At 38.9% G+C, this 25,983-nt stretch overlaps 2 protein-coding genes and 1 pseudogene across 10 annotated transcripts; 2 read left to right on the forward strand and 1 right to left on the reverse strand.

Annotated features, from left to right (window-relative positions):
• Positions 1 to 720: 720 nt before the first annotated feature.
• Positions 721 to 16,649, reverse strand: tom1l2a (target of myb1 like 2 membrane trafficking protein a). 8 transcript variants are annotated; one of them, XM_087810155.1, is made up of 16 exons: positions 16,557 to 16,649; positions 13,566 to 13,650; positions 11,369 to 11,447; positions 11,148 to 11,297; positions 10,951 to 11,085; positions 10,751 to 10,888; positions 9,330 to 9,446; positions 7,845 to 7,978; positions 7,735 to 7,777; positions 7,236 to 7,404; positions 6,440 to 6,548; positions 5,238 to 5,316; positions 4,867 to 4,941; positions 2,645 to 2,704; positions 2,407 to 2,443; positions 721 to 2,352 (listed from the first exon to the last, which is right to left on the reverse strand). In XM_087810155.1, the coding sequence occupies exons 1-16, from the start codon at positions 16,606 to 16,608 to the stop codon at positions 2,198 to 2,200; spliced, it is 1,617 nt and encodes a 538-aa protein (XP_087666281.1). In that variant the 5' UTR covers positions 16,609 to 16,649; the 3' UTR covers positions 721 to 2,197. The 8 variants fall into 8 exon arrangements, with proteins under 8 accessions (XP_087666281.1, XP_087666282.1, XP_087666280.1 ...); XM_087810156.1 differs by having other exon boundaries at positions 2,407 to 2,440; positions 6,440 to 6,551; XM_087810154.1 differs by having other exon boundaries at positions 6,440 to 6,551.
• Positions 16,650 to 17,295: 646 nt separating this feature from the next.
• LOC148064869 (dynein regulatory complex subunit 3-like) lies at positions 17,296 to 21,845 on the forward strand (annotated as a pseudogene). The gene is made up of 11 exons (XR_015713417.1): positions 17,296 to 17,529; positions 17,589 to 17,705; positions 17,782 to 17,948; positions 18,007 to 18,153; positions 19,008 to 19,115; positions 19,175 to 19,544; positions 20,191 to 20,316; positions 20,388 to 20,458; positions 20,637 to 20,760; positions 21,312 to 21,443; positions 21,518 to 21,845. The product of XR_015713417.1 is annotated as a dynein regulatory complex subunit 3-like (transcript).
• A 108-nt stretch (positions 21,846 to 21,953) lies between these two features.
• Positions 21,954 to 25,568, forward strand: LOC148064870 (dynein regulatory complex subunit 3-like). The gene is made up of 12 exons (XM_087808358.1): positions 21,954 to 22,113; positions 22,184 to 22,300; positions 22,361 to 22,527; positions 22,597 to 22,743; positions 22,815 to 22,922; positions 23,452 to 23,559; positions 23,877 to 24,086; positions 24,671 to 24,802; positions 24,864 to 24,934; positions 25,033 to 25,153; positions 25,241 to 25,372; positions 25,445 to 25,568. Exons 1-12 carry the CDS (start codon positions 21,954 to 21,956, stop codon positions 25,538 to 25,540), a joined length of 1,569 nt encoding a protein of 522 aa, XP_087664484.1. The 3' UTR covers positions 25,541 to 25,568.
• Positions 25,569 to 25,983: the final 415 nt, after the last annotated feature.

Genomic DNA, 25,983 nt, shown 5'->3' on the forward strand with positions numbered 1-25,983 from the left:
AAGAAAAAAAGTACCACATACTTATTATATTTCAGTTTTTTTTTATTAAATTAATTTAACTATTAAAAAACGCCTTTTCTTATAAGAAAAAAGTACCACATATTTATCATATTTCAGTTATTTTTTCATTCAATTAATTTTATTATTAAAAAACGCATTTTCTTATAACAAAAAAGTACCACATACTTATCATATTTCAGTTTTTTTTATTAAATTAATTGTATTATTAAAAACGCCTTTTCATCTAAGAAAAAAAGTACCATATCCTTATCATATTTCTGTTTTTTTTTATTAAATTAATTTAACTATTAAAAAACGCCTTTTCTTATAAGAAAAAAGTACCACATATTTATCATATTTCAGTTATTTTTTCATTCAATTAATTTTATTATTAAAAACGCCTTTTCATCTAAGAAAAAAGTACCATATCCTTATTATATTTCTGTTTTTTTTATTAAATGAATTTAACTATTAAAAAACGCCTTTTCTTATAAGAAAAAAGTACCAAATACTTGTGAGCAAATGTGAGCTGTTGACCTTTAACCCCCGTTGATCAGGTATAGTCTCAGGTGTGCAAATATTAATATCAATTTCCTTCTACCCGCTTCTCACCCTCCAGGAGGAGCCAACAAAAATCAACTTCCCGCCGCCCCCTCACTCCCGAACAATATCCGAAGACGGTAAAAATTGCATTAGAGTAATAGGGAGATAGAAGTCACACATGTTTAATGCTTTTATTTTATTGGGCAGTTTAAACAGCTACACAGAGACGCTCCACCATAATAATAATAAACCGACGCAACAAACGTCAAACTCACTCCAGTTAGACTCGTCGCACCAGAATTAAATAAACATTCAGTTACATTTCCACGGAGCCAAACATCTCGGAAGAATACAATTCGCAGGTTTTATTATTATAAAAGCACAGAAGACTATTCCAGGTCCAAACAACAATAACAACAACGACGACAACAAAAAAACAACACCTGCCCCGTCGAGGGTTCTTCTGCCGCACAATACAATCGATTGTAAGTTTATCTCAGTTTATCTGGCAACGTGTTCAAACTAAAGCTTGTTAAAGAGCCTTTTTTGTTAAGCTGCTCAAGAAAAAAAACAACATAATTCAGTTAACTTGACGTCAAAGACGTCACATTTGTAAAAGTCAAGAATGCTAGACTGTGGCTTTTTATTCACGGTTTCTTTCAAAGTCAAATATTAGATTCAAAAGCTGCTAATACTTTTTTATTTATCCCGGTTAATGCCCTGTGGTTATAAATTCTCTTTTAAGCCCCTAATAAAATGAAGCAAAAGAGTAAAGTTGTTTAAGAAAAAATATCTAACGGTTAAGTAATACAATGGTAATTCACTTTAACTTTTTTCTCATTAAAGATTATGTTTGTTTGTATATATTTCTACCGTTTGTTTCCACTTTTTTCCCTTTTTTCTAAAAACACACACAAAACTTTCTCTCAAGAAATAAAGGGTTTGTGTAAATCACACAAGTAGGTCCTGGTTTTTGTTTATGGCAAAAAGGCACAATCCTAGCAAAGGCGGATTTATTTCCAATTTGTTTTGTTTTTTTTCCAATTACACGCAAGCGCACGAGAATATTCAACTTTAAATAATGATTTTCATCCGGATCAGCCTGGACGGTCGTCTTTAAAAATAAGATTAATTCTCTTTATTTGGATATGGTGACCTAGAAAGATGCCAGAGATTATGGATCAACAACTAAACTTCTAACAAGAGTGAGACTAAAATAAAAACATTCGGAATAAAAACCAATACTTTCTTTTTGAAGACACGCTGGCATACATTAAATAAGTTCGGCCCTCGACCCAAAAGATTTCGGCCCCTCCTGCCTCTCAAGGAAAGTTTAATTCTAGTAAACCAGGTTAATAATACGTGGACTGAGTACTGCTGGTACTTTTCAAGATCAAAGGAAAACATGGAGCAACTATATTCACTAGATTAAACGCATAGATTAGCAGTTAGCAACAGAAATATGTGCTTCTTTCTATACGTTCACGAACTTTTCCTTTGGTGGAAGCGATACAGACGAAAAAAAAAGCTTCAAAATTCCTAATACATCCATGAGATCAAACACTGCTGTGTGCTTCAACCTCTACTGTTGTGCAAGGATTATTAACCACATGTTCCCCAGAGAGAGGGATTGAGACTCTCTTGGTTTGGGGGGTTACAAGGCAAAAAGGGCGTCTTCGGTCCGTTCGGATTTTTTGTGTCCGCCGGGGCGGGGGGCCGGGGCCGGACTGGTTACCGGGGGCGACGACGACGACGAAGGAGGCGGCGGGTCGGTGGCCTTCGCTCGCTCCTCTAGGAACTTGTCGAACTCTATAAGGCAACAGGATGATCAAAAATTGATCAATACTTTATGAGTTTATTTACCTTCGCTGGTCACGCCTTCCTCTGCAGCGTCGCCCTTCTAGAAAGAAGACATTTTTTATCAATTTTAGGGGTTATTTAAGGGGTCACACCAACCCTGAAAGGGGGAAAAAGTTCATCAACAGTCCACAAGGGAATATTTGAGGTGCGAGTATAACGGTTTGTCGCCGAGAGCCGTCAAAGGAAAAAGGAAGAAAAGAGGGATGAAATAAATTAAAATAAAAGTATAAATCAAGCTCACCACGTCAGCACAGAGCCACTCCTCTATGTCGTCCATGACAGACGACTGCGATACAGGGATCTACGGAGCGAAGCCACACGGGAAGGGATGGTAACGATAACGACAACATGGAGGGAGGAGGGGGACGTATAAAAATGTGACACACAGCGAAAAAAAAAACATTCAGGACAAGAAAGTAAATTCACATGGAGGGCGATGCAGAAGTACAAAAAAAAGCAAAGTATGCGGATTCTTTTTTTGGCTAAAAGATAATGTTTTGTGACAATATTTGGATGAAAAATCTGCTGAAAATATATTCAAAAGTATGTGTGACATGACATTGTTCATGTCCGTGTTAAAAATGCTTCCCTAATTTGTCCCGTGGACAACTGTGGTACGATCTGTTTCCATGTAACGCTAACATGTTAGCATCCTCACGCCAGGATGAATTGGCAATGAAAAGGAAGATTCCAATGATGGACAGAATATATGCGACAGTGAAAAGAGGGGTGGAAAACATAGAGGGCGCTGTATGGAGTCTGTCCTTGAGTTCACTTCACAGCCATGGCAGCAACATAACACTTCCTCTAGTGACTGGTTAGTGTTTGGTTAGAACGAGGGTGTTACATTTACTAGCTACTGCTCGACTGAACTGTGTGGCAGCCATTTTGAGAAGGTCGGTGTTTGTGTCGCTCGTTTATCTCGAAGGTGAACGAGTGACATGAACGAAGCAAAGCGGGCGGAAAGTAAAAGTTGTCGTCGTTTTTTTTAATTTGAGAAGAAGAACATTTTTGGGACCGTAATTACAGATGTAACAGACTGGGGACGAGAGGATACAATTGACATCGATACATATCTCGATGTTTTTCTTCACAATACTGTATTGATTTTTCTTTTTTACATTTTTACATTGACATTTTTATATCATAGTTTATATTTTACTAATGTTTGTGTAAAGGAAAATTATTATTATTATTATTATTAATTTTAATTCACAATTAACATGCATATATTCACAGCTTATGTTGATTTTGTGTTGCAATACACTGTAGAACAATACATTCAAACAAGATCCTGGTGATGACTGAGGACGAGAGGATACAATTGACTCCAGCAGCTTTTAAAAGCTGATGTTTGGACATATTATGGTTTCAAAACAAATGAAAACAGTAACGACTTCGTCAAGAGTCATGTAGTCTGTAAATACTACAACACCAGAGTCAAGTACTGGACAATACTACACATATATCCTCGTTCCTATAGTTAGTACGTAAGTAAAGTTTTTTTGTAAAGGGCCTTTCTAGACCAGGGTATATCATATCGTTGCCCGTGTACCACCAGATTCACACAGATGTATTGCATCACATTTTCTTGTAAGTCAGTAATATTTATTTGTATATCACTTTTGCAGACCAGGGTCACAAAGCGCTTAAACAATCAAAACAATACTCACTAAAGTATATATTTTAAAGATCAAGATAAAAACTGATAACACAACAGGAGTTCCAGAAAATCAAGGAAAAGCCTGAACAAATAAAAACGTCTTAAGATGTTTCTTAAAGGAGTCTTGTAAACTTTCCCTATAAAATATGGCGTCAACAAATATTTAGCTGTTTACCAAGTAATACGTTACGATAATACAAAAAAAAAGAATAATATAGTACCAACACATCAGTCAGTCTAAGCTCATATAAGTACATTAATGTTAAGTGAATTAATACCATGTGACAACGTGTTGCTTTATCAATAAAAAAAATATACATTTAATTAGCATATTAATACGTCACATGTGTCAAACTCACTCAAGTTATTTGATGTAACCCGTCAGATGGTAAACGTTGATATTGACACATCATCAATGTCAACAATTATACAGCGACTTCCAAAAATATATACTGCCAAAGACAGTTTGGTACATCAAAAATGTATTTGGCCAGCAACCAACAGATGTTGGACCCTGATTGAGTTTGACACCCCTGATAAAAGTACTGATAAGACTCCAGTGTTCGGGGCACAGATGCCATGATTGAAATCCATAATTGCAACATTTATTTGCAACACAAATAAATCGTCAGGACAAAGCTCAAGCAAATATTGCTCCGACACTGAAGTCCACTACGTTTATTAGATGTTTTAGGAAGTGGTTTTTGGGTATTTTCTGGGGCAGTGGGATTATGAGTGACCCCGGAAGGGAAGGTGATGGAGGGAGAGGCGGGAGGACACATCGAGGATGGAGTCCTCACCATTCCTTGGGTAATAAGCCAGCTGTCTATGGGCAGCTCCTGATCTGCCGGGATAGCTTCCCCGTCTACCCTCGGCTGAATCGACAACAGAACAACAGCTTACACAAGACGCACACACACACACACACACACAGCAAGTCGGGAGGCAGATCATGGACCAAAGAAAGAGAATAAAAGGAAGAAACAAATGAAACGATATTGAGAAAGAATCGTAATGAAATGTGTCGACATGGCGGTCGCTCTAAAAATACCTGCGACTGAAGTTCAGCGCGACTGACGGTGTGTTTGTTTAGCTACGGAGTCACTCGCGGTCACAACACACACATGTTTCGCTGACTGGCATCGGTCACTATGACATAATCCGGACTCACCCCTCCTCCCGCGTTCTGTTGTCGCACGTCCAGAGCGGACGCCAGACCACCCACGGCCTGAGGGTCCTCGTACTTCACACTGGAGGCAGATGACACGTTGAGATAAGAATTTGATGCTACAATGTTGGAGCACGATATGATAGTCATAGTCAAGTGTTTATTTTATCTAGTGATGGTCGGATGAAGCTTCATGAAGCAGTGTCATTATACTAGAGTCCACTAGATGGCGGTCTCTGCACTATTTTCCTTTGTTTTGAACAAGTGTTCTAATGAAACATCACATCATTTTTAAACTGATGGCGCCACCTACTGATCTCTGAACAACATGACACTGTCATCCATCCATCCATCCATCCACCCATCCACCCATCCATCCACCCACCCATCCATCCATCCATCCACCCACCCATCCACCCATCCACCCGTCCATCCATCCATCCATCCATCCATCCACCCATCCATCCATCCACCCGTCCATTCGTCCATCCATCCACCCATCCACCCGTCCATCCACCCACCCATCCACCCATCCACCTGTCCATCCATCCATCCACCCATACATCCATCCACCCGTCCATTCGTCCATCCATCCATCCATCCACCCATCCACCAGTCCATCCACCCATCCACCCACCCATCCACCCATCCACCTGTCCATCCATCCATCCATCCACCCGTCCATTCGTCCATCCATCCATCCATCCATCCATCTATCCACCCGTCCACCCATCCACCTGTCCATCCATCCATCCATCCATCCATCCACCCATCCATCCATCCACCCGTCCATTCGTCCATCCATCCATCCATCCACCCATCCATCCATCCATCCACCCGTCCATTCGTCCATCCATCCATCCATCCATCTATCCACCCATCCACCCATCCACCCATCCACCCATCCACCTGTCCATCCACCCATCCACCCGTCCATTCGTCCATCCATCCATCTATCCACCCATCCACCCGTCCACCCACCCACCCGTCCATCCATCCATCCATCCATCCATCCACCCGTCCGTCCGTCCGTCGGTCCATCCATCCATCCATCCATCCATCCATCCATCCATCCATCCACCCGTCCGTCCATCCATCCATCCATCCATCCATCCATCCATCCATCCATGTATGTTTCAATAAAATGGTACAGAGTATTGAATATTTTCCTGAGTATTGTACCAAGTACCAAGTTGAAGACTCACTTCTTCCTCTGTTCGGCTAGAGAGCTGCTTCTCGTCTGAGCGAACATGTCGAAGTCGTCCTGGTTGCCGCCTGGTGAAGGTGACGCTCCCCTCACGCCGTCTGGACCAACTTCTGGAAAACAGGGGGAGAGTAATAAGAGCGGCAAATATGGCCCCATTAAAAAAAAAAAACTTGCAAAAAATGCACTACAACTTGTAAATGTTGCCTGTAACCACCTTAAGCCATGAAGTAAATTTTGGTTGGACAGACAGTTAGCGTTGAATTTACACTTTTGAGGTTTCCCAAAGAAAATATCTCTTTATAAAATTGCTTAATGAGCCGTATTGAAATGAGATACGAATTAAAAAAATAAATGTTAGCAGATATTGAGAGTTGAAAGGAACAAAAATCTTATTATTCAATCACTTTTTTATTTTGGGATTTGAATTCCAATTAAGATCTTATTTTTAGATTCATTACCTCAATGCTTTTCAAAACTTTATAAACGCTTCTGTCATCTCTGGGTCAAGGTGACCCGAAGGCCCGAAAACAAATGTGTTTGCGATATCCCTTGTGTTGTCTCTGGGTCAAGGTGAACGACCTCCCTGGCTTCTATACATACATATGCAGTGGTGGTTCATCTTAACCCAGACACAACACAAGGGATACCACAAACTCATTTGTTTTCAGGACCTCTGGGTCCCCTTGACCATGAGATAACACAAGGGATACCACAAACACATATGTGTGCGGCCCTCTTGGTCCCCTTGGCCCTGAGATAACACAAGGGATACCACAAACATTTTGTTTTCTCACCGAGGGCGGCTAGCGCCGAGGTCAGCGAGGCCGTCGGGGGGACGTGCAGCGGGGAGGCGTTGGCTCCCACCGGAGTGCAAGGAGGCGTGGAGGTGATCCTGGGCGTCACCACCGCTGGAGAACCAGGCCCCAGGTCGATCAGGTTGTCGTCGGTGACCTCGGACAGCATCTGCAGATAAAGCACCGGTTCAACACAAGCTCACGCTGAACGTGGCGACAACGAGCTGTTGAAGCACGACAGGATCAAGTCAGTGGCTCGTGTTTCCAGAGAAATTTTGTATCTCCTCATACTTGCCTCCATCAGCTGGCCACGTCACAAAAGAAAAGAGCAGATACACAATAGAGATTAAAAGTGTGGATGTAGCCCTTAAAACTAAAACCAAATTGATTTTAAAAGTTGCATTTAAATGTGTATTTAGTGGATAAAAAACCATTAAAACGCTAAAAGAGAGACCTATCGGCTGCTCAGCCTGACAAAGTATAATCAATATAATCTCACCTCGTTGTTTTGTGCCGACCTGCCCGACCTGTAGCGCTCGTACCTGAACACACAGCAGCGCGGTTATAGTCGCCTTCCGTAGTTGGATCGTTCAAGACTTAAAAAAACACCTCTCGTATCTGAGGAAGATGTTGTTGAGGTCGTCGTTGACGTGCAGCAGCTCCTCCGTCACCTCCTCGTTGGATACGCAGGAGATCAGCTCCACCACTCGCTGCTGCATCGCGCGGCACGTCCTGTGCAGCTCCTGGAAAAAAACGCTTTTTAATTCATAGCGAAGCTTATGTAGAGATTGGTTTAACAACGTTGTGTCGGCGGCAGGAGCTTCTTGAGCCTTCATCCATTAAGTTAAGATAATCTTCAGGACAAGAAAGTAAATTCACATGGAGGGCGATGCAGAAGTAAAAAAAGCAAAGTAATGCTGATTCTTTTTTTTTTTAGCTAATAAATAATCCAATATTTGGATCAACTACCTCTAAAATTATCTGCTGAAAATATATTCAAAAGTACGTGTGACATGACATTGTTCATGTGTTAGGAAGGAAACTCAATTTCAAAGAAAGAACTTCACATAATATTTTTGACGGTGTAACAAAGCGGTCATTTATTCCTTCATCCCAACTGGTGTCAGGATATTTAACTCTCTACTTTAAATATCCTGATGCTAATCCGTAGTGTGTTTTTCTTCTTGTGTGTTTTTATTTTTTTATTTTATTTTATTTTATTTTATTTTATTTTATTTTATTTTATTTTATTTTATTTTATTTTATTTTATTTTATTTTATTTTATTTTTATTTTATTTTTATTTTATTTTACTTTATTTTATTCTGTTAATAGTGCTAATTTTCTAATACTGTAAATAATTTGTATATTTTTAAGATCGTTTTATTTTATTTTATTTTATTATCTCTTTTACTATTTCTTTTTTTTCCATGCACTTTATTTTCATTGTCCTGCTGCTGCTGTTGTAAAAGTGTTTCCCCTCTAGGGATGAATAAACGTTTTCTATTCTATTCTATTCTATTTACCAGCAACTAAAAAAAACGAGGTATGGTAGAACTAGTACATGCCATAAAGAAGAAGTAAAATGTTTCATATCCTCGTGGGAATTTTTGTTTTCCAAGAGCACCTGATCCATCCCAGAAGATTACACGAAAACATGAAGGGCTTCATTGGAAGTGGATTAAATTCTTGTCGCTGCTAAGCTTTTCCGGGCAGGTTTCATCTATTAACTGGAGAGTGGCTCCCCCTAGTGGCTGCAGCCCAGTCCAGCAAGTAGAACAAGAGTTCCGATTGTAGCTTAAATGTTAAAGGTTGACATTAAAAAATGTAAAAATCGCACAAAATTCATGCAGGTTTTGGTGAATTTGAGTCTCTGGGAGTGAACTGCGAGGGCGTGAGCGCGGAAAAAAGCTTGAGTTTGGACTCTCGCCTGCTCGTAAATCTGCTCGACTTTCTTGGCTGCAAGATGAGTTCTGTCCAGTAAAAGCCCAGTTCTTGGACGTGAACAGTTAATGGAGGACAACACGTCCGTGCTGTAGGATCTTAACTGCCAGAGATGAACTCTCCTTCTTGTTCTTCAGAGTTTAAGTGTCACCTGCAGCAGCTCCAGGTCCGAGGCGCTCTCCTGCCCGGGGACCAGCTCGGTCAGCATCTCCGACATGACCTTGACGTTTCCTCGGACGACCTCCAGCTCGCCGCGGAGCCGAGCGATCTGAAGAAAAAGGTCGGAGGTTATCTTTAAACTTTCCTCGATGTTCTTGGACAAAAGACAAGTAGAAAAGCTCGGAGAAATCTTCTTATCTCCCTCAGTCACGACCTCAGATGCTGAAGGCAGGAGATCAACGTCTTCTGACCTCAACCTTGTATCGCATCTCCTACAAATTTGATCCCATTTGAACCTTTCAAACTTTTATCAATTCGACGGGTTCTATTTTTCTTTTATCTCTTCAACTCTTTCTTCTTTTCCCTTTATTATATCATTTCTATCCATTCACTTGAATGGGAAAACTTTTCAATTCATGTTTCAACTCCTTCCACTTTGACCTTCAGGTACTTTGATCTACTCACACATAGAAACTTCATTCAACTTTAAAAACACCTTTGTCTACTTACTACTACTACTTCTACTACTACTACTACTACTAATTCCACTCTTGTACTTTCACTACTAATTCTACTACTAATCCTACTAACTATTTTACTAATTATACTTCTACTACTTCTACTAAATCTACTTCTACCACTTATTCTACTCCCACTACTACTTCTTCAACAACTCCTTTTACTTTTACTACTAATTCTACTACTTTTACTTCTTTTACTTATACTTATACTTCCACTACGACTTCTTCTACTTCTACTACTAATTATTCTAATCCTACTTCTACTACTTATTTTACTTCTTCTACTACTTCTACTACTACTTCTACTACTTGTTCTACTACCACTACTACTAGTCTTCTTCTACTTCTATTTCTATTTCTACTTCTACTACTACTTTTACTCCTACTACTACTTCTACTACTACTACTTCTTCTACTTCTACGTCTTCTACTTCTACTACTTCTTCTGCTAACACTACTTCTACTTCTACTACTACGTCATCTACTTCTACTACTACGTCATCTACTTCTACTACTTCTACTACTAATTCTACTACTTCTTCTACTACCACTGCTACTAGTCTTCTTCTACTTCTACTACTTCTATTTCTACTTCTACTACTACTTTTACTTCTTCTACTACTTCTACTACTTCTTCTACTACCATTACCACTACTTCTACTTCTACTTCAACTACTTATTCTACTTGTACTACAAATTCTACTTTTTTCCTTTTTCTTCCCTTTCTTATTTTTCATCTTCTTCATCAGTCTTTCTTCTTCATGCCATCATTCCAACTGTTTCCACAGGTTTTTACTTTGAAAACTAATTCAAAACTTTCAATCATGTCAATTAACACATTCAACAGATTCAGCATTTTCTTCTGGAAATCCAAATGTTCTCGTTCACTTACTTGTTCTGAAGACGCCGAGAATGTGGAGGGACCCTGTGACCTCTGTGGTGCCGAGACAGCAGCCGGGGGAGGTCTAGGGGCTCGAGGAGAAGCGGGGGCCAGGTACTTCAACATAGCCGGGTCCACCTCCGGAGTCCCCTGAGAGTGAACGTGACGAGTATTACTCCGACGTTTCCTGCGTGAACAACATGTATATCTACCCTCTGTGGCGTGTGGATCGGCGACAACGCGTCCAGATCCGCCATCGGGAACTCGATCCCTTTCCTCTTCAGCTCCTCGTAGATGTGGACCACCCCGGTGAGGTCGGGGCTGCTCCTGAAGGCGTCAGCCCAGGACTGACACAACCAAAGAAATGAGTCAAAGAGAACTGAAAATAAACATGTTTTTTTTTAAATACCTGGATGAGCGACAGGACTTTGTCCTGCACGATGGTCGGAGGATTCGTCTTCGGCGAGATGATCTTCACCATGATACCGTCGATGAAGTCTCTGCTCGCCACTTGGACGTGGAACCTGTGGCCACAGTTCTTCACACACGTCTCTAGCACCTGCAGGGATGGAGAAAATTCAATAAAAAAAAACTGAAAAACGACAGAAGCGTCCGACTGGTTTTTCTCACCGTGAGCGCCAGCATCACTTCTCTGTAGTTCTTGTTGCCGCCGAGTCGTTTCTTCAGCGCCCGCATCGCGTCTTTAGGCCTGGAGGGGAAGAAAAAAAGCAGCAGATGCAGAGATTAAAAGAAAGGAATCCATGTCTTATTATTTAGTAAATATGTATATCTTTGTCTGTCACTGTCAGGTGTGACTGGCGAAGAATAAAAGGCGTTTCTTTTTTGTATCTGAGAGTCAGGATCAAAGACAGTTTGAGGGGTTCAGGTCGGCTCCGTCAGATGAATCGAGATACGATCCTATGATCTGTTTTCGTATTTTAAGACGCGCACATACGGAAATAGAAGCAGGTGATGACAAGGGTTTGACGTTTAAAATACCTCAACTTGTGTACTACTGGTTTATTCAACGCTCTCTAATGATCTCGACACGACTGCCTGGTTTGCTGTACATATTTACCAGCACTGTATATATTATTTTCATCACAGTTATTTTACGGTTTATTTATATTCAAGTGTGTGTAAAATCAAATATATTTATTAATTTTATTTACCACTAACATTTTAAATATTCATAGCATTTGTTGTGTTGCGATTAAACTTCGAGTCGCTAGATGGCATCAGTCCCAAAAGGATCAATGAAATCCTGCAAGATCCTGACAAATGACTGAGGACGAGAGGATACAGTGACTCCAGTAGCTTTTAAAGCTGATGTTTGGACAGATTTTGGTTTTAAAACAAATGAAAGCAGTTACGACTTCGTCAAGAGTCATGTGGTCTGTAAATACTGCAACACCAGAGTCAAGTACTCGACAATACTACACATATATCCTTGTTCCTCCGGTATCACAATATATCGTATTGTTGCCGCTGTACTGTGATACACATGGAAAGATTTTTTATTCTTATTATTTTTGTGTGGAAATCTAACTTTCCTCCACTAGTTAGCAGAAGTCATTATTTCCTAGGCCGTTAAATTATCAATGAAATCCTGCCGCTGACTGAGGACGAGAGGATACAGTGGATTTCAGCTTCTTTTAAAGCTGATGTTTGGACATAGATTGACTCTCAGTTCTATTATTTCTAACAAAGCAGAGTGGAACAATCCCTTGAATGTACTCTTAATATGGTTACGAAGATTTATGCAAGTGTATTTAAAAATATAACGTATCATATCGTGAGCTGAATATATCGTATTGTGAGATAAGTGTATCTGCTAAGACCCTAAATGTGTCAAACTCACAGTTTGAGGGGACAAACATATTGTTGGATGAAATCAAAGTACGTTCAAGTTCATGTTAATACTGTGATCTACAAAGATGATTATGTTTAAGATTTTAAAAAAACAGATATAAAATATTAAAAAAATTATATTAGGACTTCCACTAAGATTAAAACTCATGTCAAAAGAACATTTAATGGGAGCTTTTAATCAAGATAGTTTAGGATGGATTGAGCCTCAGAGAAATTCAAGAAAATATCACAATCCTACTTATACTCGACTTTAAATATAATAATATTTTGACACCCTTTGCCTCCCACGGTCCAAAACATACAGAGGTTTGATTGATGAGTTTGTAATATGTTCATACTTTGCTTTAAAATAAAATCTTCATTTTTAAATATTGCTACTGATTGTGTTGTCATGAGAATTTCCAAAGAAACGCTGCTGCGATCCAGCTCTGTCGGGTCTTTTGTGTGCATGAGTCATGTAGGCACCAACAATGTTTGTGTAGGCATGAGAAATGTGGAATGCAACACAGAGATTAACAATGAGCTGTGGGAATAGACAACAATTGTAGAATGTGTGTTTGGGAAAAAAAAAAAAAATGATGATTTTAAAAAAAATGTCAGAAATCTAATCCACTGAGTGGGTTTATTTCATAGTGTCATTACCGTGATGACACTCGGGATTAAGTCGAGAGAATCTCTCCACGACCGCTGGAGAGTCAGATTTCGACATCCGCAACACGAGCAGCAGAGATGACTCATGAGAATTTTCTGGGGCTCAGTGCTATCATCATTTATTCATACGACTGTTTGTGTGTTTCGCTGACTCACATGCTACACCTTTGATTTTAAAAAAAAGAAAAGAGTTTTAAGTTAATTTTGAGGTGGTTTTATTTGATCGGCTGCTCACAGTTTTCGGCGTAAATGTTGCCACATCATCACAATAGAGCATCACGAAAAGAAAGTAGGGGTCACTCACCCTTCGTCCGTCTCGTTTATGATGTCACATATCTCCATGTTCAGAGTCCAGTCTTCGCTCTGGAGCCCCCCATCTGTGGCCCTTTCTGAAACATGACAAAAGTGCACCGTTAAATGTGATATAAGGGAACTAGGGTGTTTATTTTTGCATGATATCTATTTGGAAGTTTTAATGAATATGACCTTGAGCATCACTACTGTTTGTTTTTCCACTTTATGTTTGGAAAAGGGAGTCGGTGTCTTACTAATGAAGTGACACAGACGGCGTTCATGCGTCAATGGCTACTGTCTCGGCCAATGAGACGGTCGATCACATGATGATACAGTGGAGGTCTGTGCCGCGCACCGGCGACGGTCGGTGTCATTTCACAATTGTTCCATTTTACAAGAAAATAAACACATGCTCCAGTTTTCATCACTTTCCAGCAATGACTCAAAGTATGTGACGTATAAAAACAATTTCAATGAGATGCTTATAATAACAAAAACAATATTTATTTATAAAGCACCTTTCAGACCTTCCTTTAGGACTTTTGCCATCTAGTGGCCGTAAGTTTAATTTTAAATAATTGCCACACAAAAATGAACAAACGCTTTGAATGTTTGCTTGTTTATTGTTAATTAAAAAATATAATTTGTTTAAATATAAACCATAAAAACAATTTTAAACATGATTTGAAAGCGGAAAAAAAAAGTTAAAAGAAAGATTGAAATAAATAGATACAGTTTTGTTTAATATTGATATAGTATCGTGAAAACAATATCTCAATAAGTATGGATACTTTTCTCACACCCCTAGTACAGGTAGTTATGTTATACTTGTGTCTGATAATATTTTTAATTAAGTTAACATTACTGTGTCATTATAAGCCACTTTGTAAAATATTTGAATTACTGGTAATATCTCGAATATCAGTTTGAGTAGCATGTATTTTCCTCATTTGTCAGTATTCTTTTTATTTTGTTATTTTAACCATTATTTATCCACTCGAGTAATGAAAGGTACTAATCTTGAACTATTGTAAAAATTCTAAATATCGATACAGCACAATATTCTTTTTTTACAATACTGTATCGATATTTAACAGCACTGTATCGATTTGAAATGGTTTTCAAGTCATATTACATGTTTTTTTTCCAAGTTTTAATAAGGATGACACGGCAATAAAGTGTGTTTAAAATAAAATAACTTTTTTTTTTACAATTAACTTGCAAAAATCCACAGCGTTTGTTCATTTTTGTGTTGCAATGAAATTAAGAGCCACTGAAGTCATTTCGTCCCCCGCAGGATTAAGGAAATCTCAGTGATCAGGGTCTCCCGGCAATGACTGAGGACGAGAGGATACAGTCCACTCCAACAGCTTTTAAAGCTGATGTTTGGGATATATTTTGGTTTATAAAACTAATTAAAGCAGTTACGACTGAGGACGAGAGGATACAGTTACTCCATCAGCTTTCAAAGCTGATGTTTGGACATATTTTGGTTTCAAAACTAATTAAAGCAGTTACAACTGAGGACGAGAGGATACAGTGACTCCAGCAGCTTTCAAAGCTAATGTTTGGACATATTTTGGTTTGAAAACAAATGAAAGCAGTTACAACTGAGGATGAGAGGATACAGTTGACTCCAGCAGCTTTTAAAACAGATGTTTGGACATATTTTGGTTTCAAAACTAATTAAAGCAGTTACGACTGAGGACGAGAGGATACAGTCGACTCCAGCAGCTTTTAAAGCTGGTGTTTGGACATATTTTGGTTTCAAAACTAATTAAAGCAGTTACGACTGAGGACGAGAGGATACAGTCGACTCCAGCAGCTTTTAAAGCTGGTGTTTGGACATATTTTGGTTTGAAAACAAATGAAAGCAGTTACAACTGAGGACGAGAGGATACAGTGACTCCAGCAGCTTTCAAAGCTGATGTTTGGACATATTTTGGTTTGAAAACAAATGAAAGCAGTTACAACTGAGGACGAGAGGATACAGTGACTCCAGCAGCTTTCAAAGCTAATGTTTGGACATATTTTGGTTTGAAAACAAATGAAAGCAGTTACAACTGAGGATGAGAGGATACAGTCGACTCCAGCAGCTTTTAAAACAGATGTTTGGACATATTTTGGTTTCAAAACTAATTAAAGCAGTTACGACTGAGGACGAGAGGATACAGTCGACTCCAGCAGCTTTTAAAGCCAATGTTTGGACATATTTTGGTTTGAAAACAAATGAAAGCATTTACAACTGAGGACGAGAGGATGCAGTCGAATCCGGCAGCTTTTAAAACCTGATGTTTGGACATATATTTCGGTTTCAAAACTAATTAAAGCAGTTACGACTGAGGACGAGAGGATACAGTCCACTCCGGCAGCTTTTAAACCTGATGTTTGGACATATATTTCGGTTTCAAAATGAATTAAAGCAACTACGACTTCATCAAGAGGCACGTCTGAGAGTCAAGTACTTGGACAATACTACACATATGTTACTACATAGTATCACGATATAACCTTATCGTTGCCCCTGTAACGAGACACGTATCTTATCGCCAGATTCTTGCTGATACACACCCCTAGAAGTGATGAGACATTTCTACTGAGACGTGAAAATAAAATAAATGTTAGTTATAATCGTGGATGATGGAGACTAGAAAGAAGTGAAAACTAAATCTTCTTTCAAGGGTCAGCCTGGAGCAACTTGTCTCCACCTCCAGGTACCACCAGAACCAAAAGGCTGCTCCTGTATCCTACATCAGGCTACAATCCTAGATCCAGTTTCCCATCCTTAAAGGTTAAACGTCTTAGACATTCGAGCTAACATTAGCAGCTCATTCCAAGTGGATGACGATTCCTGGGGATGATGCCTCGTCAGGAGCCGCTATCCACACACACACTCCCGGTCCTTGAAGGAGAAACTCCCTGAAAAAAATCCCTCCTCCCCTCCTTAAAAAAAATCACCGAGTATTTCCTGGGTGTTTTTTTTCATCCGTCGCTCACCTACCTACACACTGGCCCACAGGAGTGCTGTACGGGTTGCCAAGTAAGAACTCCATTTTGACAACAATCCGCTCAGGGATGACAGAGGATGTGGCCCGAAGGCCGGTCATAAACCACGCCCCCTCCCGCCACAAGCCCCGCCCCGTCCAGCCACGCTATTGGACGTGACGTCACCCGTGTTTGGATTTTTTTTTTTTTTTTCAATCTGAATATGTATTTTCTTTTGAAAAAGTTTGTAATAAAATAGCGCTAAATAAAAATGCAAAACAAACGTACTTAATTATATTTAATGCGTTTCGATAATTTAAACGTCACTGTGTCTATCAAACAATAGCGAAACTTTCTTTTTTTAAACGCCGGACGTCTTATAGTATCGAGTTATTCATTCATTTTTGACTGTTAGTTCTACTTTAATTCAACTATTTTAACAAAAATTACGAATAAAGCAAACAGGGGATGCGTTCAATGTATTCCGGAAAATTTGAATCGGTGATATTTTTCACATACGCATCAACTCGCTGCTTTTAAACTTTATTAATATGTATTAAAATATGTATCTTTTAAAAAATGATTTACAAATATTGCACTTTCGGAAAATTTGGGGTCGTATTTCGACAGTATGCGAGTTTACCGTATTGTCTTTGAACGCAGCCTTGAGTATGTTGGTTGCTATGGTAACCAGCTCGACGTAAACGTAAAACTTTTTGAAGGAACATTTATGTATAGAAGTTGTGTCCATTTTTACTTTTATAAATGATTTAATTTGTAACTTAACGTGCTTTTATTCGTGACGTCCAACAGTTGCGTAAGACAAAAACGTGACGAGATGTTTGGTCATGAAGAGTCTGTTCTGATGGATGACAAGATACTGAGGATGGCAATACTGGAGCAGAACACCAAAGATAAAACCCGTCGTGTTCGAAAGACAGAGGATCTCAATTTTGATGAAGTACTTCAACTACACGTGGAGTATAAAGGTAAGAATAACATGATTAAACCTTAAGGGTAGAATAACTATTTGTTTTTTTATTGACAGATCTACTCAATATTGACAACTTATGGGGCTTCACGTCGCTGACTAAGCTTGAGTTGAACAACAACTGCATCAGTAAGATCGAAGGCCTGGACTTTCTAATAAACTTGGAATGGCTAAGTAAGATAAAGTCAATCATCTACTATACGTTTCACAGATGTTTTGTTCCTCTAAAGCGACCGATTTCATCATCTAGATCTGTCCTTCAACAAAATCCAGAAGATCGAAGGCCTGGAGGGTCTTAAGAAGCTCCAGTTCCTGAATTTGACGTCGAACAGAATCTCAGTCGTTGAAAACATGAGCTCCCTCCAGGATCTGAAGCTTTTCTCCATCACGCACAACTGCATCGATGAACTGGAGAGTGTACGTTGTGATCCTGACAAGCTCTTCCCGAGTTCAACACTTTTTTCCCAATCCACAGATCCTTCATCTCAGGAAGTTGAAGAACCTGCGGACGCTGAACGTCTTCGGTAATCCATCGCTGATGGATTGCGATTACGAGTTATTCGTCGCCGCTCACTTCCCGCACCTGATGTACCTGGATTATAGAGTTCTGGCCCAGGAAACTGTAAGAATTCAGTTCAAAACAGACTTGAAATTCTTAGAATTAATAAGTAAGTAAATAAGTAATTTTTATTTGTATAGCGGATTTCCAGACCAGGGTCACAAAGCGCTTAAACAATCAAAACAGTATTCAATAAAGTATATACTTTAAAGATCAAGATAAAACTGATAACACAGCAGAAGTTCCAGAAAATAAAGGAAAAGCCTGAACAAATGAAAACGTCTTAAGATGTTTCTTGATGGAGTCAGTAGATCATCAAACACAGAGGAAGATCGTTCCAAAGCTTAGGATCAACAGTCTGGAAGGATTTCTCTCCTCTGGTCCTGAACCGTGTTCAGGAACCATCAGTAGATTCTGATCCACAGACCTCAGAGCCCGAGCTGGGGTGTAAGGCTGGATCAGATCAGTGATGTAAGGAGGAGCCTGACCATGAATAGATCTGAAAGTAAGAACCAGAATTTTAAAGTTTATCCTGAAAGAAACTGGAAGCGAGTGAAGAGTTTTAAGGATCGGAGAAATGTGAGTTCTTCTACCAAAGCGGGTCAGAATTCTCGCTGCAGAGTTTTCTATCAACTGCAGGCGAGACACATCCTTCTTGTTAAGACATGAAAATAAACTGTTACAATAGTCCAGGCGAGAAGAAACAAACGCATGGATTACAAGCTCCAGATCGTGTTCGACAACATTTTCCTAAGTTTAGAGATTTTTTCTCAGTTGAAGGAAACAAACCTCTTTTGTTCAGTTTTCTGCAGTGTTGAACAAGAGACATGTCTTTATCAAATACAACACCCAGGTTTCTCAGGCTCAGTTTGACAGACTGACCTAAGTCACCCAAGTAATGTATTATTTATGCGCAGAAAGATGAGGCAGCCGTAAAATACCTCATTTCCATTGAGAAGATGAAATCTAAAGACAAAATGGTGGAGAACGAGAGGAGACAAGCGGCTGAACTTCAACTGCACACGGTAGGATTTCCTCTCAAAGTCGTCCCTCATATCACATCTTTGAATCCGATCTCGTGCAGGAAGCTTTCGTGGAGTTCCTAAACGGCTCCCATCTCGTCGAGGAAATGTTCCGAGAGGATCCAGAGGTCGATAAAATACACAACATTCCTGGAGTGACGGCCGTGGTCGAGAAATATCCTTCGTTTTTTTTTTTGATCCAGGAATTCAAAGCATTTATTCATTAACCAACGTTATGGTCCTGACCCTGGGTTCACCTTTGGAAAAGAGACGGCGGAGCTGTGCGGACAGATATTTACGCTGGGCTTGACGGAGCATCGGAGGAGAGAAGAGGAGGTGAAGCTGTTCTTCAGAAGGCAAACTGAAACTGAAAACCAGTACCGACAGAACGCTGCAGAAATATTGAGAGAGTTTGAGCAGCAGCAAGAGAAGGTAAAGACAGAGAAAACAATCCAAATGTGTCCATAAATCATCATGAAGTATTTAAAAAAAAAATTAAATAACCATGTTTTCATATTGAGTAGAAGGAAATTGAGTCTAACTGATGAGAAATTACATAAAATCACACATTTATTTATTAAAATAAGTCATTTCTTAAACATTTTTATCATATTTAATCAAGTATTTTGTATTTTACTATATATTTTGATTTGATTAAATGATTTTAGTCGGCTTAATATTAACACAAATTAAAACACTACCAACAAAAATCATAAATAAATCAAACCATTAGCAATAAGTAACTTTTAACATGCTTAAAAAATAATAATTTAAAGCAGATTTTAGGTATTTCCTTAGATTCTTCTCATTTTAATTTACACTTTAGGGTAAATTAACCATTTCTATACATTTTTTACTTAATATAATATTATATAAGTGGCTTATAGATGAAGCAAGACACAAACTAATAGGTAATACAAACAAGGCGCTTTAACGTCCACATAAAAAATTTAAAAGTAAGCTCTAAAAATTACAACAAATAACAAATATCACGCAAGGGACTGTAAGTAGATACTCTTTCAGGTATTTTTGTAATATTGCATTAGTGGGAAACATAAATATCTTCCTTCTATTTCAGACGACGGCAGAGACGCAGCAGGTTAATGTCGGTGAAAATCAGAATCTCGATAACCGCGGCGATGGAATCAGCGTCCTCCAGAAGGAACTGACGGCGCTGGAGTTTGATTTGTTGAACCAGTTGGAGGTCATTGATATCTAGGATCGAACGTTTAGCAGAAGTTCGCCGACGGTTTCTCACACGTGCGTTCGTTTCAGAGTAACACCAAGACGTTTGACAGCATCATGACGGAGACGGTCTGCAATTTCGGCGAAACAGTTCAAGGGATATATCCTTTTTTATGTCTTAGTTGAACACTTAAAGAAACTGAAATTATTGTTGTTTCCGCTACTATTGCAGCAGAGTACCAGATGTTGATGGTAAAATTTAAAAAAAAATCAAGCTCAGAGATTTATCAAGCTGAAGTTCAACATATTTCCAGTTTAAAGTCTTTGACCAAAGTCTACATTTGATCAGTGCCGGGATCTGGAAAACAACTACTTCAAGCAGGTCCAGGACGTTGCTCTGGCTGCTGTTGAGGCTTCTGTCCAAGAAGGTTTGGAGGACATTGGCCTGGAAGATTATAGAGAGGTTTGTTGTTGTTTTTTAAATAGACAATCATCTAAGGGTTAGAATGGCTGCCTTGGTGCTTGGTTCTGTATTACTTATTTTGAGTAGTATCTTATTTCATTGTTTTTTTCTGAACTGCCACCACAAATAATACTATATTGTGTTTAATAAAATAAATGTTTCTGATTCAGATTCACAAAGGGCCACGTTATTCACCATAACTAGTTTGAGGGTTCTTTAACCCAGACATAGGTCAGGGGAAAAAAGGGCTTTAATTTAACAGGAAAACGTGAAAATATATATAGAAAAAAGGGTAAATGAATGGAAAATATTCAGTTTTGTGTTCATTAAATCGTAAGAAATCTATGGACTAAATATGTCAAAATATTATTTTCATTAATTTATATTTTAATGGACACAAAATATGCCAAAAAAACGACATTCCTACATTATTTAACTACAAACATAAATTCTTCAGCTGGCCCCCGAGCCACACTTGGCTCAGATCTAATGTAAAGAGATTGTTCTCATTTTTACCATTTTTTTATCGGCCACAATCTTTCATTTTCCAGCCTCTCCTCGACAAGGAGATATTGACGGACGCGCTGGCCACAAGCCACGACAACCATCTGACCAAGATCAACGACAGGGAGTCCGAACTGTTGACGCGCCTGAATACCTGGAAAGCGAATCTTATCAAAAAGGTCGGCTTTTAAAAAAGATTGAACAATCGTAAAAAAAACAACAACTCTTCTTATTCTGATGATCTGCTTTCCAGGTACACGAAGACACGCAGATGTGGAACTCTACACGCATCTCAGATATTGAGAGATATGTGGACTATTTGAGGAAACAAACAGATGTGCTGTAATAAGTGATGCCTAAACATTTAAAAGAGATGTTTTACTATCATTGTAGGGCAACGTTTCATTAATATTTCTCTCCAGGAAGGTTCTGAATAAACGTTTGGATGATCTGACAAGGAAGCGCAAATCATAGCATTATTAATTCAAAGTATAAACCCTGGATCTCTTTCATACTGCCTTTGAAGCTTTGTTTCCACTTGTCTTTATTCTGGATTAAATAAAAGTGCAACACAAAAACAACTAGTACTGACTTTGAAGTTGTTTTTTTTGGCAACTCGCACTGAACCAGAAAGGTGTTCAGTCCACCAACAGTTATTCATTTGAGTCTTAATTCAAAAAAGCAGCAGGATGGACAAGTTTTTCCACAAAGCGGAACCCATCTTAATGGACGAAGATCTTCTGCGGACAGCAGTTGCAGAGCAAAGTACCAAAGAACAGCTCGGTCGAATCTCAAAGACTGACGATATGACTTTCGTCGAGGTCCTTCAGCTGCGACTGTCGTACAAAAGTGAGGCCCCCGAACTGTCCCTGTCCGACTTGAAATTGAATTATGGATTCTGGATCGACTTTCTCGACAGACCTCTTGAACATCGACAACTTGTGGGAGTTCACGTCGCTGACGAAGATTGAACTGAACAACAACTGCATCAAGAAGATAGAAGGCCTGGACCACCTGGTTAATCTCACCTGGCTGAGTAAGATGAGTTAATGTCGTCACAACTTCCTGTTTTAAAAATGGCAAATATGTCTTTCAGATTTATCCTACAACTGCATCGAGAAAATCGAGGGCCTCAGTTCTCTCCGGAAGCTTGACTTTCTTAGCTTGACGTCGAACAAAATCAAAGTGATCGACAACATGGAGTCGCTGGAAAGGCTGTGTCTGCTCTCCATCACGGACAACTGCATCGATACATTTGAAACCGTAAAGTAGATCCAGTCGCCACAAATCCGTGTACTACAAATCATAATGTCCTCCTCCTTCCACCCGCAGGTGCTTTACCTAAGAAAGCTGAAGAACCTCAGGGCTTTGAATATCAAAGGAAATCCATTTCCTGCGACAGAGAATTACAAGCTTTACATCGCGGCCCACTTTCCCAACTTGATGTATCTGGACTACACGACGCTCCCTGATAAGATTGTGAGGCGATTCAAAGTTCAAACAGTTGGTCAACATGATCCTAATTGATGTAAAAAAAAATGTCGCTGCAGAAAAGTGAGGCTACTCTCAAATACCAAGTTGCCATCGAGAAAATTAAATCGAAGGAAAAACTTGAGGAGGCCGAGTATAGACAGGAAGCAGACCTACAGCTACACAAGGTACGTTTTTTATTCCATAACTTGTTGTCCACCAGCAGATCCATCGACCTCAGACCTTCATCAAACCTTAACACATGGATAAGACCTTCAAAGTCTTCAAGTACTGTTTTCAAGTACCTTGTTTTTGCAACCAAAAAGGCTATTTGAGGATCTCACTAAAAAAGACTTCCAGGACAAAGGCAAATTGTACCTCAAATCCTTTAGGGAATATCTTGAGGAACCTCATTCAGATCAAACAAAAAAGTGTGTTATTATGGAGAAGAAAAAAAAACAGACCCCAAAAATCAGTTTGGTACACATGTGTCCACATACTCTGGGGTTCAAGCTATTCCAGTAATGACTGAGGACGTGAGGATACAGTGACTCCAGCAGCTTTTAAAGCTGATGTTTGGACATATTTTGGTTTCACAACAAATGAAAGCAATTAGGACCATGATATAGACACATTACGCCATCTATCTTTTTTGTGAACCCCTAAATTAAAAGAAAAAACCCTAATGATGGTTCTTTATTGGCTCTTTGTTTGCAGGATGCATTTGTGGAATACATGAATGGATCGTACCTCTACAAAGACATGTTAAAAGATGATCCAGAGGCCGATAAAATCTACGCTCTTCCAGGAGTGGCTGCTCTTCTTGACACATATCCTTTACCAGATCACATCCACTGACTCCTTCAAGAAACATCTTGAGACATTTTTATTTGTCCAGGCTTTTCCTTGATTTACTGGAACTTCTGTGTTGTTTCTCAGTGTTATCTTTACCTTTTAATTACATATTTTATTGAGTATTGTTTTGATTGCTTAAGTGTTTTGTGACCCTGGTCTCAAAAAGCGCTCTATAAATACAAATTACTTACTTTACTTACTTACATGTTTATGAAATTTCTTAAAACTTTATTTAGTTCAGTATAGAAAATCTACATCAGAAATGTGTTGGACCAAACGTTGTTTAGGTATTGAGATTTGATTTCCTTGACGCCAAATTTACATTTGAGGGTAAGATAGTGGACTTCTGTAATCAGATGTTTCACTTGGGTTTGGCGGAGCATCGGAAGAGAGAGAGGGAGCTGAATCTGTTTCTGAGGGGTCAGAACGAGGCCGAAAAACACTACCAGCAAAGAGCTTCGGAGATGTTGGCGGAGTTTGAGCATCGACACCAAGAGGTGAGCGACACAAACTCGTATAATTCATCTATCGAACGGATTCAACTTTATGTTTAAACTGAGCCTGAGAAACCTGGGTGTTGTATTTGATAGACATGTCTCTTGTTCAACACTGAAGGAAACAGACCAGAAACTGTTTCCTTCAACTGAGAAAAATCTCTAAACTTAGGAAAATGTTGTCACAACATGATCTGGAGATTGTAATCCATGCGTTTGTTTCTTCTCGTCTGGACTATTGTAACAGTTTGTTTTCATGTCTTAACAAGAAGGATCTGTCTCGTCTGCAGTTGATTCAGAACTCTGCAGCGAGAATTCTGACCCGCACTAGTAGAAGAACTCACATTTCTCCGATCCTTAAAACTCTTCACTGGCTTCAATTCTTGTTCTTACTTTCAGAGCTATTCATGGTTTTTCCTTGATTTTCTGGAACTTCTGTTGTGTTCTCAGTTTTATCTTGCCCTTTAAAGTATATACTTCGTTGAGTACTGTTTTGATTGTTTAAGCGCTTTGTGACCCTGGTCTGGAAAAGCGCTATACAAATAAAAATTACTTACTTACTTACTTACTTTAATATGTGTTATTAGATGATTTTGGAGTTGCAGGAGATTGAAGATGCAGGACCGCTGAAGAAGAAATTAGCTGAGTTCCATGAGGAAATAGACACACTACAGAAGACTTTGATGGCGTTGGAGTTCCAGATGGTCACTCAGTTAGAGGTCGGTAATGTCAACAATGTCATACAAATCATCATGACTGACTCGTGTTTGGTCTCTGTAGGAAATCATCGAGAAGTTCGACATCAACGTGTCGGAAATGGTCTGCCACTTCAGAGATTTGATGCAATCTTTATATCCTTTTAACAGTGATTAGTACTTTATTATCGACTAAACTTTTGTTTTAATACGTGCAAAACATGTGTTTATATCTCCCTTGACCACAAAAACACATTTGCTCAGTGTCGCGACCTGGAAGACAACTATTACAAACAGGTGGTCGGAGTCGCCGTGGCTGCTCTGGAGGCGGCCAATAATGACGGACTGGAGGACGTTCTCGATGATATGCGAGAGGTATTTTAATGTCGATATCTTTTTTTTGACATGACTAAACCACTAAGTGAAAATGCTATCTTGAGAAATCTCATGAATTCTTTTCAGACATTCCTGGACAAAGAGGTGTTGACGGACTCACTGGCCAGCAGCCATGATAACCATCTATTTAAGATCAACGACAGAGAGACTGAATTCCTGACCCGCCTTAACGGCTGGAGGTCCAGCCTAATGAACAAGGTAAATATATTATACAAACATCTCTTGAGTCGATTAATTGTTGTTCGACCCTCTGGTATTTGTTCGTTGCAGATCCAAGACGACATACTTAAGTGGGATTCTATACGGATCTCAGACATCGAGAGATATGTGAACTATTTGAAGAAGCAGTTGGAAGCATCGTTATGATATAAAGATGCATTATTTTGTAACAAAATGTTTGTTTTTTTAAAATATGTATTTATTGTTATTTTCTCTTGTCAAACAAAACAATTTGAAACACATAAATAATCAGCAATACTAACAAAACTAGAGAAGGTAGTAACACAATATAGTGGCTTATTTCACTTACTGGATGGGTTAATTGAATATTTATTTATTATTATTTATTATTATGTGAGTTCGTTTCATCCAAACCAATTAAAAATAAACAATATATTGAGAAAAAACTCTTAAGAAAAATATATAATTGCATCATTTTAAATGAGGGTTATAAGTAAGTAAGTCATTTATATTTATAGAGCACTTTTCCAAACCAGGGTCACAAAGCGCTTAAACAATCAAAACAAAACTCAATAAAATATACACTTAAACGATCAAGATAATATCACTGAGAACAACACAGGAGTTCC

Source organism: Callionymus lyra, chromosome 15 (genome assembly GCF_982586985.1).
Source record: "Callionymus lyra chromosome 15, fCalLyr1.hap1.1, whole genome shotgun sequence".
In the NCBI taxonomy this organism is placed as follows: domain Eukaryota; kingdom Metazoa; phylum Chordata; class Actinopteri; order Syngnathiformes; family Callionymidae; genus Callionymus; species Callionymus lyra.